We start from the raw sequence: 15,746 nt of genomic DNA, 5'->3' as shown, positions 1-15,746 counted from the left end.
TGTGTGTGTGCGTGTGTATGTGGAAGTTAACAAAGTTGATTCGCTAAAGCGAAAACTTTAGTTTTTTGGCGAAAAATCAATAGGAAGCTGAGCCAAAATCAACAAATTCATCTGGCCCCAATGATGCACAGCTTATCTTATCATCACTGACTGCAGACTGGGGCTCCTTGGGTGTTGTGGGTGTTGGCATCGCTGTGCATGTGTGGGCGTGGATAGGAATTACAGCAACAACAGCAGACAAAAGAAGATGTTGCCAGACAGATGCGAAAAATACATTGAACTGTTTGTTGTCACCTACCGAACTGATGAATTGATGAATTGCGCTGACTTCTGATGTTAGTTAATGTGGAATGTGCACAAAAACACTCACTAGCACTCACTGAGTGGTAGTGTGAGCAAATTGTAACAGGGTGCCACTAATCCACTGGGGTGACGACTCTGCACAATAAATGCTGCACAACAAACACACTCGCACTCCAAACCAACACACACGCACACGCACGCTGGCCGTTTTATTTGGCGCTGTGCTCTGCTTTTGACACTCGGCTGGTTGTAATTATTTATTGCTTTTGCATTTTATTTTAACTTGAATTTGCGGTATTCACAATTCACGCTCGCACACAGCCGAAGCGCGTAAAACGTTAGAACCACCACCAGGCGAACCGGTTTGCGGGGGTGCGAGTACCGACCGTACCGTAACCGTAGCCTAAACAATGCACACACACAGGCGCACTCTGATAACGCAGACGTAAATTCCGACTTCAATACGTTCGACGGTTAACGTTCGACAATCCAAACCAGACTGAATTGCCTCTCTGTCTGACAGTTGCTCTGGACCGACCGGCCATTTTGGTTTGGCACTCTCTTGCCGCTCGCTGTCAGTGTGTGTGTGAAGGGGCATTTGTTTGGGAAATTCTCTGGGATATTTTGCAGGGGACACCTGTTGATATTTTGTTATGACTGTTGGCAGCGGGGAAATGTGCTACTACAGATTTGTTATTGTTGGGAACATAGTAAAATATTATACTATAACATTTTAGCGTGAGTGTGTTGAAGCGGGCGTACAAAAAATGGCATCTATTCTTATATATTCTTAGTCAGCAGCACATGTGAGCACAAGCTGTGCTATGTTTATTTACTTTGCTGCTGACTAATTACTGAATTGTGAGAAAATCCAGCGGAAATATAGAGCAGATGAATTACTTTACAAAAACAATTTTTTTTTTTTTTGTTAAAATATTTTTATTCGGAATATGAGTTTGATATAAAGCACATGCAAGCTTCTTATATTTCTTGCACCGTAATTTTAAACAAAATTAAACACAACCTAAATTCTTGTAACATGAGTAATTTAGAGAAACGTTGATTATAATATACAGTATATATTTATAACATAAATGTAGTGATCTTAAAGAGAAACTGAGTAAATGCATTGATAAGGAATACGAAAAGTTGTTTATATCTAGGGCTAGGGCTAATCAAATTCCGGGAAGACATTTAAATATGTTAAAATAAATGAGTGAACTTAAAACAAAAATAGAGTATTTGCGACTTATAAGGCTAACTTAAATGCAAATTGTATAACTAAAATTAATACATATTCATATGATATGTACATAAAAACAAGAGATTCGAGCGCTTAAGTAAACAATTTGAGCGAGTTAATTGCATTTTCCATTTGGGATTGCTGAGTTTTGAGTATTTTTAAGTAACAATTGTCAAGTCTTTAGATTTGCTAGTCGAGGAATCCTTATGGTTGTTGTTGACATTTAAATGCGCCAGAAGTTAGATGTAGATGAATACCTTGGTAAGTCTATTGAAACAAGTCTGTGGACGTATTCGTTCAGTACATATATATCTATCCATATCGGGTTGAGCTTGTCATTATAAATTATAGTTGTACATTTTGAGTATTTCGAGTATTTTGAGTAAGTCGGGCCTAGATTAAGAGCAGTGGGAGATGGAGAGGTGCCTCCCGACGCCAGTCATTGCATCCGTTCTCTCAGCTAACATTTGCCTGTATTGCGTGCTTCTCTCACGCTCCAGAGAAAAGAGAGAGGGAGAGAGAGCTAAATTCGTCGACGTTCTTCTTTTTTAGTTTTTGCGCGTCGCATCTTGTATTATGATCTTATTTTTCTGACGCGTCACCTTTGTGGATGTCGGTGCGGGCATCAGACGTTTCAGCTGATCCTGGTTGATGGCGGCCAAGGCCTTCTCCTTGCCCTTGGCCGATGCGCTTGTGGTTGCCGTTGTGGTCGTGGTGGTGGTAGTGGTTGCCGCCGTGGTTGTCGTCTCAATGAGCGCCGTGGACTCGTCTGCCGTCGAGGATGAGCCAGCTGCAGCAGCCGCCGCCGATGCATAACGCGTGAGCACCTGGAACTTGGCAAAGATGTTGCGTCCACTGCTACGCTCCTTGTCCTTGTACTTATCCAGGCCAGCCGCCGTGGGTTTCGCCTGTTGCGCCTTGAGCATTGCCTTATTGCCGGCCGACTTGTAGAAGTCGAGATCGTAGTCAAACTCACTGCTCGTGCCCTGGCTGGTGGCAGGCGCGAGAGCACGATCGCCATAGCTGGCTGAGCTGGCCGAGGTCTCTGCCGCCAGATGACGCAGCATTAGCGTCAGCTTTGTCTCGTGCTGACGCTGCAGCAGCACCGCATTACGTTCGCCCTCCAGCCGTGCCTGACGCACCGCATTGGAGAGCACGCGCTCCTTCCACTCCCAGGCATCACGCTCGCGCTCCAACTGCACCAGCTGTTGCTCAAGCTTTCGCGACGAGTCCCGCAAATCAATGACCTTGACGAAGTACTTGTAGAGGAGCGTGCGCATCTCCTCGGGTGAGAGCTTGTTGAGCCGCGCCATCAGCATCTGCTCACCCTTCTCCCGCTGCTGGCGCTCGGTGGACAAGTCGATGGACTTGTGACCACAAATGAGCTCGTTCTTGAACTCGATGGCCTCGTCAATGGCCATGATGGCCTCGTCGCACTCGAGCAGCTTTCGCTCTTCGCGCTGCGTTAACATTTTGTCCCGCTTGAGCTTGCGATCCAGCATGCAGCGCTGCTCCAGTAAATGGTCACGCGTTCGCCTCAGATTGCGTATCTCATGGCGCAGACTCTCCTGTTGTGCCGGGGACTTTTCCCCGCCATCCCAAAGCTCCAGATTCTCAGACTTCTCGCGCAGTATGTGATCCAAGTGGGTAATGCGAGCCTGCACCGCCTTGAGCTGATCTGGATTTGGTTCCATTTTGACTAGTGTCGCCTCCTTTAAGCTCTTGAGCTCGGCCTCCAGCTGATCACGCAGTTTGCACTCCTTCTTCAGCTTCTTTTGCACCTCCTCGATTTGTTTGCGTGACTCGGCAACGGATTGTTGCAGTTTCTTTAGCTTTTGACCACTCTCGCCGGCAATGTGCTTCATCGAGCTGAGATCCTGCAGGCGCTGCTCAATGTGCGCTATAATAGCGTGCCACCGTTCTATTTCCGCTTTATCCTTGCCTTGCACCAGTGCCTTGGCCAGATGCTTCTTGGCCTTATCGCACTCCGCATCCAGCTTGGCCTTCTTCTTGTTGAAGCGCTGCTTGGCATGACTGCGCGTCTCTCGGTTCTTCACCAGCTCACTAATTATATTCTGCTTGAGCTGCATCGTTTGCTCGATCTCCTTCAGCTGTCGCTGTCGAGCCTCGATCTCGGCATTCAGCTTTCGCATCTTCTTCTGCAGTTGCTCGACGGGACCATTGGCGCTAGCCACGCCAGTCGCATTTCGCAGTCCGTCGGTCGCGCTTGCAGCATTGTTGAGTGGATCGAAGTCCGCTGGCAATTCAGTGCCCGTCGTCTGCTGCGAGGCAACACGATTGAGCATGGCCAGCTCTGCACTACTCAAACTAGCACCGGGTTGTATGCTGCGTCGACGACCTGAGGGCCATTCAACGAGAGAGACAGAATGAGAGACATGCATATTTATAGCTGTATGGAATATACTTACCTCCCACGCTAAGCTTTCGCTCATCGCACTTTTCAGGCTGTGGCGCTGGCTCTTGGGCTGTCTGCTCCCGATCTTTGTCCTGGCTCTGCATAACCGCTTTCGGCTGCTTCAGCATAAATTCCTCATGCTTGGCTTGAATGAGCGCATCCGTTTTGGTGCGAAACTCATCCATGAGGCTTTCGAGCTTCTCAGCTAGGTCTGGACGCTGCGACTCATTGTCGGTGTCATTGTCCGAATTTTGCTGGCAGGAGGTTTCCGGCTCACTGATAGACTCCTCTGGCTCCTCCGCCTCCTGGATGGGCACTAGCGGCTTTTGGTTACGCAATGCTTCGCTGGAACTGAGACATTCTTCGCACTCTTGCTTTAAGAACAGCCACTCCTCAATTTGCTCCTTCTCCACCTCCGTTATAGCATTTGAGCTCATTAATCTGTGCATGGCAATTATAAATATCACTTCCAAAAGGTACTCTTTCAGTTCACTTACTTGGCGAAAAGTCCCTCTGCATTGGACACCAATTTGAACCACTGACTGGCAGCAAATTGCAGTCCGAAGTTGTCCCCGTTGGGCATAGCCACGGCCGCCATGAGAGCCGCTGTGCCAGCTGCTGCTGGATCGTGCGGCAATGCCTCTGGCGATATGGGAGTATTGTCATCGGAGAAAGTATTCATAATGACGTAGTTCCGTACGCATTGCACCTTGAAGCCGAACTGCAGATTGCCCAGTGTCTCGCTGAGATGCTGCTCCAGTGGCGACACACACAGAATGACTAAGGTCTGAGCACGACCACCGAACGAGTCCTTCAGCAGAGTGGTTAAAGTGGTTTGACCGTAGGGAATATTGCCATTGACACCGTACATAATGCTCGGATCAGTCAGTGTGTTGACTACCTGTTCCAGCATCTGTAAACCAGCGTCACGTGGATGTCCTGGTGGCGGCTCGCCCCAACGTTCGGTGGCGCACAGATCTGAGAAACTAGCTGTTGAGAGACGGTGCTGAATCAGTCCCTCCTTGGACACCCACTGCTGCTCCAGGGTCAGTGTGAAGAGTGTGTGTGCGGGTGACTGCTGCTTGTTGCTAAGACCCAACTGCAGCCAATGGAAAACATCTTCCACCGTGGTGCAGTGGACATTGCCCATGCCCAGCAAGTCGCGGATTTCGCCATTGCATATCTCCACAAAGCCAACATTAACGGCGTATGTGCGATCTACAAAAATGAAGCGTTTAAATAAAACTCCTGCCATATCGATTTGTCAAACAACTCACCGGCGTGCGCCGCAATGTGTGTAAAAATCTCCCGTACGCAGCGCTGTACCACGCCCTGATCCGCCTCGCCGTAGACACACTCGAAGCCATGTCCATAGAGCGTGTAGGTCTTTCCCGTACCGCGTTGCCCATATGTGACCACTGATGCATCGAAACCCTCCAGAAACAAGCTGATCAGTGGAAACACTGTCTGGTGGTACACCTGACTCTGTGTGGTGCTGCTGGGCAGCGCATGGGTCACAGGCACAGTGTGAGCGCCCACCTGTATCAGACCCGCCGCAATGCTGTCAAGGGCCGCACCACCGGGCAGTGCGCTCGGCAACCCCAGCGCCGAGACAGCGATTGGTATGGCCTGCACGCAGCAGCCACTGGCATTGCCAATATCTGATGGCACTTCATTTGTATTCAACTGACTGGCGTCCAACTCATTATTGCCATTAGCATCTATTGCCGTTGTATGCAATATCAATTGCGATGGTGACGGAAGTGGAGGTAGAGGCGGGTTCAGGTTTGGGGAAGACGGCTTCGATCGCGGTTTGTCTGCTTCTGCATCGCCATCGTCCGGCGCTTTATAATCCGGCTTGTGCTCAAGTTCTGCGTGGGGATATATGCGTACGGCCACTTGTATCGGTATTTCCATTGTTTATTGTCGCTTTGGCAACAGTTTTTCACTTTGATTTTTGCATTTTTGTATACAATTCGCGCATCTTAAAAATTATTGCAAATACTGCTGAATCGATATTGCTGCGCACTGACAACAACTATCGATGCGAGACGCAGACAGCATATCGATAACAAATTATGGTATGTTATTTAAATTCAATAAAAATACCAATATAGCAGATACCAACATTATCGTTTAGGCTAAAATAAGATTTTTATTATTTTATTAATATTATTAAGCCCTTCGTAATAACGTTAATGCAACAAATAATAAACTTATAGTAGACCTGGCAGAACTTTTGGAAAAATAATACAATAACAAATTGTATTGAACAGTGGTTTCATCTATTAAAACAATCGTCAAATATCGATAGTTTATTACTGACCTACTGATACTACCTGTCAGCCCTCGTATTATTTGTCGCTTTTCACGTTGCTATTCAGCGCGTGTTTTTTTTGTGCAGAACGTTTTTGCCATTAATTGTGTATTTTAAAAACAAGCAAAGATGTCGAAACGACGTATTGAAGTAGGCGAGACATACACCACCAAGCTCAAGAAGTAAGTATATGTGAGAACACATGTTGAACCAATGCTTATGCCATTTGCAGGGAGTCGGAAGCTTCAACTTCTTCTGCAGCGGCGTCATCCACCGGCACTGTTGCCCAAGTCACGGGTGGATTTGTGCCCAGTAAGCAAGTAAGTACTTCTAATGCGAGCCACAACGGAATTTCTAATATCACTGGATCTACATTTGTTAGCCACCCACTATGAATCCGTTCACAATGAAGCCTTACTCCGCACGCTACCAAAACTTGTACAAGAAGCGAATCACATTGCCGGTATTCGAATATCAGGCGGACTTTATGCGCTTGCTTAGCCAGCATCAGTGTATTGTGTTGGTGGGTGAGACGGGCTCTGGCAAAACGACACAAATACCGCAATGGTGTGTGGAGTTCGCTGTGTCCAAAGGACGCAAAGGCGTCGCCTGTACACAGCCGCGTCGTGTGGCCGCCATGTCGGTGGCCCAGCGTGTCTCTGAGGAAATGGACGTTAATCTTGGCGATGAAGTCGGCTATTCCATTCGATTCGAGGATTGCTCTTCGCCCAAAACCCTGCTCAAGTATATGACGGACGGTATGCTGCTGCGCGAAGCCATGTCGGATCCGATGCTGGATCAATATCAAGTCATATTGCTTGACGAGGCGCACGAGCGCACACTGGCCACTGATATACTGATGGGCGTGCTAAAAGAGGTTATTCGACAGCGCAATGATCTCAAATTGGTGGTCATGTCGGCCACACTCGATGCAGGCAAATTCCAGCAATACTTTGACAATGCGCCGTTGATGAACGTCCCCGGTCGTACGCATCCCGTCGAGATTTTCTATACACCAGAGCCCGAGAGAGACTATTTGGAGGCAGCTATTCGCACAGTTATACAAATACATATATGCGAGGAAATTGAAGGTATGCAGAGAGAAGTCTTAACTAAACTCACTCTCTCTCTCCATCTCACACTATGCTATATGCTAATCTTTGCCTGTTGCCTGCATAGGCGATATTCTTATGTTTCTTACGGGCCAGGAAGAGATCGAAGAGGCTTGCAAGCGTATCAAGCGAGAGATTGACAATTTGGGCTCCGAAATTGGCGAGCTGAAGTGCATTCCCCTTTACTCGACTCTGCCGCCCAATCAACAACAGCGCATCTTTGAGCCGCCACCGCCACCAAATGCCTCAGGTGCTATTGGCCGCAAAGTGGTCGTATCCACAAACATTGCCGAAACCTCGCTGACCATTGATGGCGTGGTTTTTGTGATCGATCCGGGCTTTGCCAAGCAAAAGGTATACAATCCGCGCATACGTGTCGAGAGTTTGCTCGTCTCCCCCATATCGAAGGCCTCGGCACAGCAGCGTGCCGGCCGTGCTGGTCGAACACGGCCAGGCAAATGCTTTAGACTATATACAGAGAAGGCGTTCAAGAACGAAATGCAAGATAACACCTACCCGGAGATATTGCGCTCAAATTTGGGTAATTTATGCACATATATTCTCAAAATTGCATTGATCTATTTTATTTCCATTGTCAACTAGGCACTGTGGTGCTGCAGCTTAAGAAATTGGGCATTGATGACCTGGTGCACTTTGATTTCATGGACCCGCCGGCGCCCGAGACTCTGATGCGCGCCTTGGAGCTGCTCAACTATTTGGCCGCCCTGGACGACGACGGCAATCTAACGGATCTTGGCGCTGTGATGTCCGAGTTTCCGCTCGATCCACAATTGGCCAAGATGCTAATAGCCAGTTGCCAGCACAATTGCTCCAATGAGATACTTTCAATTACGGCCATGCTGTCGGGTGAGAAACAAACTAAACTGATTAAGTTGCATAGATATACATAGATGTAGAAATCGAGGGACTGTTTGGAATAGACGTAAGCGGGATTTTTCACTGGGTTGTCTCTTAAATTGAAAATTAGATAGCTCTAGTCTTATGTGGTTTCATTTAGTTAGAGCGCAATGCCATCATGTGCAAATGGCATTTGATTGTTGGCGACAAGGACTCTGACAAACGCTGACAAATTACTGTTATTCCAAAACGTGCAAAGAAAAAAGTTTATCAATTTATTTGTTCTTTGCATTCAACACTGAAGAAAAGTTGCACGTGCGTTCCATCTGCTTCGCACATTTGATTGAAATGTGATGCGGCGGCATTTGCTCAGCTATTTGCTTGAATTTAAACAATGTCCGCTTTGCGGCCTCCTCCAACGCACTTGCAACTCACAAATGCAATCAATCCTTGAATCAAATATCTAGATTGCCTAGCTGACAAAATGTAAGCACAATCTATATGTTTATGTAAAACACAAACGAAAACATGTTCTGAATTTGCGCTTAATCGAAAACAAACCAATTCAACAAACATCAAACGTCAACCAAAGTGCCACAATGTTTCGTGCGACCCAATGAGGCAAAGAAGGTGGCTGACGAGGCCAAGATGCGTTTCGCTCACATCGACGGAGATCATCTAACGCTGCTGAATGTCTTTCACGCCTTCAAGCAGAGTAAGTGTGACTGACTGTGCTCCCAAATCGACTCCGATAGACTTTAACTCGACTCTCTCCATAGGCAATGAGGACCCGAACTGGTGCTATGAGAACTTCATCAATTATCGCTCGCTCAAGAACGCCGACAATGTGCGCCAGCAGCTGGCACGCATCATGGATCGCTTCAATTTGAAGCGCACCAGCACAGAGTTCAGCTCGAAGGACTATTATGTCAATATACGCAAGGCTCTAGTCCAGGGCTTCTTTATGCAGGTCGCGCATCTGGAGCGTACGGGACACTATCTGACCATCAAGGACAACCAGAACGTGCAGCTGCATCCGTCAACTTGCCTGGACCACAAACCCGACTGGGTCATCTACAACGAATTTGTGCTGACCACCAAAAACTACATACGCACCGTGACAGATGTGAAGCGTGAGTTCATCCTGCACCTGCAACCACAGCAAGTTCACATTCATTCAAATATTCTCTTTGGCATTACAGCTGAATGGCTGCTCAGTCTGGCGCCGCAGTACTACGATCTGAACAACTTTCCACAATGCGAGGCCAAGCGGCAGTTGGAGCTGCTCCAGCAGCGCATGGAGACGAAGCAGTACCAGAAGGGCTTCTGAGCTGAAGGCGCTCGAGTTTTTAATCAACTACAATAGTTTGAAACAATATTATGAAATCTAATTATAATGTGCGTTTAAGTGTAGCCATGGAACTAAGTTTGCTTAAATGTTCAATTGAAATTCGGTTTGGAATAATCACAACAACAAAAATATTGTTTATTCCTTTATTGACTTAAACACAGCTAAGAATTCCGTTTAGTGTTAATAAAATCAACCTTTTGTATAACTAAAAATATGAATTCATGGCCAGATTCAGCCGTTGGTCTTTTGAAATTGGATAAGTATGACCAAATAGGTAGCGATAGCCGAAGCGAACTGCAAGCAAATTTGAATAGGAATACAGAATTCAAATAAATTAGTTAGCATTAAGAAAGTTTCAGAGTTCCGCTTGATCATTTTGGAAGATTACTTAAGCACTTACCGATGTCAGAATCGTTCGATTGACGCGACAGAGTCCGCTGGCTGAGAACTCGGCATCGTCGACGAGCAGCTGCTGCCAGAACTTCTTGGTCTCCTCGACCAGGATGGGCTCGAAGACCTTACGCTCGATTTCGCATACGATCTGAATGGTCTTGCGGGCCTCGCGCGCCGCCAGATGGCACGGCTCCACGACCATGAGCAGGCGCAGAAAGTGAAAGATGATCCAGAGCATTTGCACCCAGACGTAGCCGTTGTCCCGCTTATTGAGCATCTCCAGGAACAGAAAGTAGGCCGTGGCAACCAGGTGCAGAAGACAGGACACCAGTATGAACAGCACGGCTATGCCATAGAATCTGCAAGAGTTTATAGTATAGCTCACATTTTCCCGATATGGATCAAACGCTCACCTTGAGAGCAAACGCACGCATTTGCCCAGCGATTCGTGATTGTCGGCCATGGCTCGAATAAGCAAACTTTTGTTTTTGGCTGTAGGGCAATTATGACCATATATTTGCTGATTATTGCTCATTTGCATGGCTACTTACTGGCGGATTCGTTAGGCAAGGTCTCCGTGTTCAGCTTGGTTAAGCTGGCGTGCAGAGCCATTGGCATCATTGGCTTGAAGCTGATGGACTTCACAGCGCTCACCCTGACCAGATTTGTGGCATTGCCATAAGTTTGTTCTGCTAAGGTGTAAATTGTGGATTACGATCGCTCTATCTACATATCTATGTATATGTATCTCTCTATATACATATATGGATTTAAATTGAAGTTTATTTACAAATCAAAAGAATCTTTATCTCTTGTTTAATCCTAAAACTTATCAAGGTAAATAAAGAATTCCCTTTAATAATTATGAATACTGAAGGACTTGAACCCACATTTAGATCGATTTCTCAGGGAATCCTTTATTTATACTTCATGTCTTTTTCATCTTACTCTCTTCTCTAAGCTTCTCCAGTTTTCTAATACTTTACTTTTATTTTCATTAGTTTTTTTATGGATCCTTCCTTCTCATTGTTTTTTTTATTCTTTAAACTTTATTCTTTCTTTCTCTCTCTCTCTCTCTTTCTCTCTTTCTCTTTCTTTTACGTCTCATCTCTTTTGTGCCCTTTCCTTCTTTTGTTTATCTCTTTTCTGCCTTCCTTTTCTTCCTTCCTTACTTATCTTCTCTTTCCACTTCTTGCTCTAACCTTATCATTACTTCTCTATTCCTATTCTTTCTATTCTCTTTTTTCTTCTCTTTTATTCTATACTCCCCATTGTCTACTCCTTGTCCTTCGTTATATTTTAATTACATATTTTACCTATTTTTTCCATTGAGCTAATATTAATATCCAATATATGGTATTATTTGTTAGCTATATCTTGCTATATGCTTACCACTCAGATAGCTGGTTCTCAGCATTTGATTGAGCCGCTTATAGCGCCTAGCCAGGCCGTAAGCCGTGTTCGCGAAATTGATGTGCAGCCCGGTCAATATGAAGTAGAGACTATAGAAGGGTATATACCACTGCACGTTGAGCTCTGGCAATGGGAGGTGACTTGAAATACTGGAAGGGAACAGAGCGACTGAAAGCTCACCTGTGTCCTCGTCGCTAATGTTCATTTCCTGGGCCATGCGCACCCAGGTGCCCACGTCCAGGCCAAGCAGAATGCCGATGACGATGAGCGACACAGTGGCCATGGCATAGGCGCGCCAGCGATCCTTCTTGACATTGTTGTAGGGACTCAGCGTGCTGTCGATCTGTGATGGAATCGCGTTTAGGTAATATTCCATTGTTCGATCAGAGCTTTACCTTGTCCAGACGCGTGTTCAGCTCCTGTGTGGCACGCAGGCCAAACATGCCACAGTAGACACCAGTTACGATGGCCAGCACCACAACCGAAACGTCCGAGGCAGTCACTACCTTCGAGGTGGCCGATTTCATTCTGAAAGATGCACTTTTGATGTGTTGGATTTTATTCAAATTAAAATGCATTCAAACGCATTGAAGCAACACTTAAGATCACACGAATCAGGCATGATTGCAGTCTACGTGGGGGACATCACATACAGGGGCCTTAAGCCACTTATGAAGATGATGAAGTATGATCAAAGTAATCCTGTCTTTTTTTTAGACTTTTGTAGAGAACTGTCCAAATCTTTTCGCATACTCGGAGTACATATCATATAAGCGCATTTTATGATCTATTTAATTTATTTTATTTAAATAAATAAAGACAATAATAGTCTAGAACTTTGCCAGAATTGTATATTTTTATTAATATTCAATCAAAATATATTTATTGTTTCATTCAATTTGATTTGACATTGTATCAATATTGAATTGAATGCTCTTTCGCGCGATACTGGTAAGTGGTAGAGCCTTTTCATTCAATGTTTCGACAAAATCGATTTGATGCTGTCCGACTGTTGAGGGCGCCTTTTATACATATGTATGTAGTGGCAGATCTAGCTCGGAGAGCTTGGAAGCATGAAGTTCATAAATTGAAACACGTTTGACTAATATTTAGCATAGCGGTTGAACTTTCAAATAGATACCAAATATAAACAAAGATGAAAGCTCTAGCTAAGACTTTTCGATCAAGAGATCCCCTGAACCGTTCGAGCTACTGATATATGTATGTATGTATCAATAATTCGTCGCTTCTGTTCTGCTTAAACAAGAAACAACACCTACACACATAGCCTTAAGACGCTGGCATTAACAATACATTGTTTAGAAATTTTGGAATGAAAGGGTGGATATAAAAATATAACGCCACACTGATATCGTGAGGTTGATATATGTATGTATGTAGCTGTTAGTGAGAAGCTGAGACCTTTTATAGAGCTGTGTGAGCTTGAGTTGCAGGCTTCTGACTCATATCCGAACGTTTTCACTCAGAGAGAGAGAGAGAGAAAGATCGAGAGCGAGTTTGATTGCTAAACAAGGCCAAGGCAACGAAGATAGCAAAACAACTCTATGATGTTGCTACATACGATTTTAGGCACATAAAATTATTTATGTGAGATGAATAAAAAATTATATCTACATATAATTGAATTTCAGAATTAGAAATACAGGAGAAACCCAAGCATATGGAATAGAAAAATCATAAAAATTCTATGTCTATATACATAATATATTTCGCTTGCTCCCCGACATATTTTTATATAATTCGTAGATTTATTTTTAGCAAAGTTATGTGTGTTTATGATATCATATAATATATGCGCAGCATAGTACACATACATACATACATATGTATATACAATTTGCATGTACATATAAATATATACATATGTATGTACATATGTACATACTTTATGTGCTGAATAGAATTCCCCTTAGCAATCAATACCGATCAAGTGAACTAAACTAAATGCACACATACATAAGTAATTACTTAGCCAGGTCACATAAATATGTCTCCAACTATCGGGTTACATATAAACCCCTACAATGAAAGCAAAAGTAGCCCAGCTAAGGCGCAGCTCAGAGCTTGCCTCTAAAATTCGCTGAATGTCAAGTGCGTGACATCAATCAAACACTGTCGATCGTAATCGAAATGAATTTCACAATTATTCTGCTGCTGCTGTCGATCTGCGCCATGGCCTCTAGCCGGGCATGATAAGGCCTTTAGGCCTGTTGGTCGCATCGCTCGAGCGGCGACGCCCACGGCTGAGAGCAACTAAGGAGAACTATCAAATCGACTTATGGAAAGTTTCAATCCAATAAAAAAATAAAGCAAATCTAAAAAAAAAAAATAAAACATAAATTGGAATCTTGTTCTTATATAACTTACCGCACGGGTATATTCGAATTAGCATCGAATAGCAGACCACGATAGGTGAGGAAAACTAATCCCAAAAATAAGTCAAAAACAAAAAATTGTTGGTAGATCGTAGCACTGCTCGAGTGGGTACTCTACCTACCCATGATCAGGCACAGGCACACCGAGTATATGGAAAATAACCAACTGCGCGTTATCTCTAGCTGACCTTTCGAGTTCTTTTTGGCCGAGTACGGGGCAAGTGCCAGAAGTTTGCTAACATAAAATATGCCAATATTCGACTCCGAAATTTCCATATTGAGTTAAAATTAGTTTTTGTCGCGATTTTCAAACGATGCCGCCAAGCATTCGACAAGCACTGAGCCGCCGCTGTCGAGTGAAAACTACGCTTTTCTCCGTTAGTTTTTCCAGCACATTTGACACTGAGCAAATAATACGCTCCCGTGTTTGACCAATATTAGAGCCGGACAGCCTAAGTGAAAATTGCAAAAGGGAAACGCAACACACATCAGTATTGCATTGTTGACAATAGTTTTGTCCGGCTGTCCCAGCGTTCCACAAGCTGCTGTAAATAATAATTAGAGTGGCAGCTATATGTCAATCAATTAAGGACATAGGAGCCAATTATATATATATATATGCATATATGTACATATACGGCTGGCTTTATGAATGAATGGCTAGACAGTCTATGTTGTTGTTGTTGTGGTAATTGTCACGCCATTAGTAAATACAGCTTTTGATTTGTATCCTGCGAAAATTAACTTTAATCTCTTAAAAACAACAAAATATATGTGTGTATGTGTGTGTGGAAAAAAATTGCCATTTGTGTAACAATTTGAAGTGGCAGGAAAAGAGAATGATTGATCGCATATCTCAGTTTCTAGTTGGGTACTGTATAGGCATTGAAAATCTCAATCCAATAGCCATCGGGATCCTTGATGAAGGCCAAGCCCTTCATGCGGCCATCGTCGGGTTTCTTGACAAACTCCACGCCATGCTCCTCGAAGCTGCACAGGAAAAATATAATAATAATAATACATATACATACATATATTATTCATTCTCAGACAAACCGTTTGCAAGCCGCATAGACATCGGGCACCATCAGTCCGATGTGGCCGAAACCGCGTGGATCGCTGTTGCCGTTGTGATAGCTTTGATCTGGATCGCTTTCGGTGCCCCAGTTGCTGTAATAATACAATAAATAGAAAAACACACAAAATCAATAAACCATATTGGACAGGTCAAAAGGTCAAACTTACTGAGTCAACTCAATGGTGGCCTTGCGACTCATCGCCCAGCTGCGACGTTCCTTGGGATCCTTGGGTATATCGGCAGGGTTTTCGTAGCTGTGCAAACAGATGTTATAAATGCCAGATGTTATAATTGCCAAGCGTCATTCATTGCACATACCCCATAAAGTACAAGCTGAATTTCGCCTCTGGAAAGTCCAATTTCACCAGCAAAGTCATGCCCAAGACACCAGTGTAGAAGGGCAGTGATTTGCGTGGATCCTTGATGCGGTACATGGTCTGCTGGAACAGGAAGTCCTGTCGAAAATTTGATGCCAATATTATTTGCAAATCCAAGAACTCATTTTATTCCATCTTACCTTAGTAGAGGCATCCTGTTTTTTGCATAGCTCGTCGGCTTCTGCATTGGTTAGTCCCGTAACATCGCCCATGATTTTTCCAGAATCACTTGTTGCTATCTCTCCAATTGGTGAAATTCAACTATTCGCAAGAAAAAAAACACGCTGTTTGCCGAAATTCTAATCAGCTGTTTGCCATTAAACAGCCGATGACGCAACTCAACGAAAAAACTGCGAAAAGCAAGAGCTGCTCATCTCTTGCAGCTTCCGGTATTATTTTCTTAAATCTATGAAATATAAAAATGCATTTTTTTTAATTACATCATTATCATTGCTGCCAATTGGTATCATGTTAGAGTCTTCCAATGGA

General features: G+C 44.4%; 5 protein-coding genes across 55 annotated transcripts in view; 1 reads left to right on the top strand and 4 right to left on the bottom strand.

Annotated features, from left to right (window-relative positions):
* The window catches only part of Dscam1 (Down syndrome cell adhesion molecule 1), a 78,049-nt gene extending 77,244 nt beyond the window's left edge, over positions 1–805 (bottom strand). For all 49 annotated transcript variants that reach the window (XM_089261780.1, XM_089261786.1, XM_018105659.3 and 46 more), the window contains exon 1: positions 299–805. The gene's annotated coding sequence lies outside the window, so the exon portion shown is untranslated. The remainder of the gene's footprint in view (positions 1–298) is intronic.
* Positions 806–2,084: 1,279 nt separating this feature from the next.
* Positions 2,085–6,028, bottom strand: cos (kinesin-like protein costa). The gene is made up of 4 exons (XM_018106764.3): positions 5,240–6,028; positions 4,460–5,180; positions 3,976–4,403; positions 2,085–3,905 (listed from the first exon to the last, which is right to left on the bottom strand). The coding sequence occupies exons 1-4, from the start codon at positions 5,877–5,879 to the stop codon at positions 2,095–2,097; spliced, it is 3,600 nt and encodes a 1,199-aa protein (XP_017962253.1). The 5' UTR covers positions 5,880–6,028; the 3' UTR covers positions 2,085–2,094.
* A 245-nt stretch (positions 6,029–6,273) lies between these two features.
* Dhx15 (DEAH-box helicase 15) lies at positions 6,274–9,729 on the top strand. Its single transcript, XM_018106314.3, has 8 exons — positions 6,274–6,461; positions 6,512–6,599; positions 6,662–7,370; positions 7,459–7,932; positions 7,995–8,258; positions 8,842–8,964; positions 9,029–9,382; positions 9,452–9,729. Exons 1-8 carry the CDS (start codon positions 6,409–6,411, stop codon positions 9,577–9,579), a joined length of 2,193 nt encoding a protein of 730 aa, XP_017961803.1. The 5' UTR covers positions 6,274–6,408; the 3' UTR covers positions 9,580–9,729.
* On the bottom strand, positions 9,730–14,399 carry Gr43a (Gustatory receptor 43a). 3 transcript variants are annotated; one of them, XM_018106319.2, is made up of 9 exons: positions 13,925–14,399; positions 13,795–13,849; positions 11,802–11,946; positions 11,587–11,749; positions 11,386–11,529; positions 10,545–10,685; positions 10,407–10,485; positions 10,001–10,352; positions 9,730–9,894 (listed from the first exon to the last, which is right to left on the bottom strand). In XM_018106319.2, the coding sequence occupies exons 1-9, from the start codon at positions 14,076–14,078 to the stop codon at positions 9,832–9,834; spliced, it is 1,296 nt and encodes a 431-aa protein (XP_017961808.1). In that variant the 5' UTR covers positions 14,079–14,399; the 3' UTR covers positions 9,730–9,831. The 3 variants fall into 3 exon arrangements, with proteins under 3 accessions (XP_017961808.1, XP_089118122.1, XP_017961809.1); XM_089261996.1 differs by having other exon boundaries at positions 10,545–10,682; XM_018106320.2 differs by having other exon boundaries at positions 10,545–10,682; positions 11,802–11,934.
* A 120-nt stretch (positions 14,400–14,519) lies between these two features.
* On the bottom strand, positions 14,520–15,642 carry Glo1 (Glyoxalase 1). Its single transcript, XM_018106322.3, has 5 exons — positions 15,398–15,642; positions 15,199–15,335; positions 15,048–15,134; positions 14,859–14,972; positions 14,520–14,792 (listed from the first exon to the last, which is right to left on the bottom strand). The coding sequence occupies exons 1-5, from the start codon at positions 15,467–15,469 to the stop codon at positions 14,666–14,668; spliced, it is 537 nt and encodes a 178-aa protein (XP_017961811.1). The 5' UTR covers positions 15,470–15,642; the 3' UTR covers positions 14,520–14,665.
* Between the last annotated feature and the right edge of the window lie 104 nt (positions 15,643–15,746).

The sequence above is a fragment of the Drosophila navojoa genome, chromosome 5 (genome assembly GCF_054131105.1).
Source record: "Drosophila navojoa isolate 15081-1374.11 chromosome 5, UAZ_NAV_1.0, whole genome shotgun sequence".
NCBI classification, from domain to species: domain Eukaryota; kingdom Metazoa; phylum Arthropoda; class Insecta; order Diptera; family Drosophilidae; genus Drosophila; species Drosophila navojoa.
Note: the sequence above shows the minus strand (reverse complement) of the source record. Positions and strands in the feature narration are given on the sequence as shown.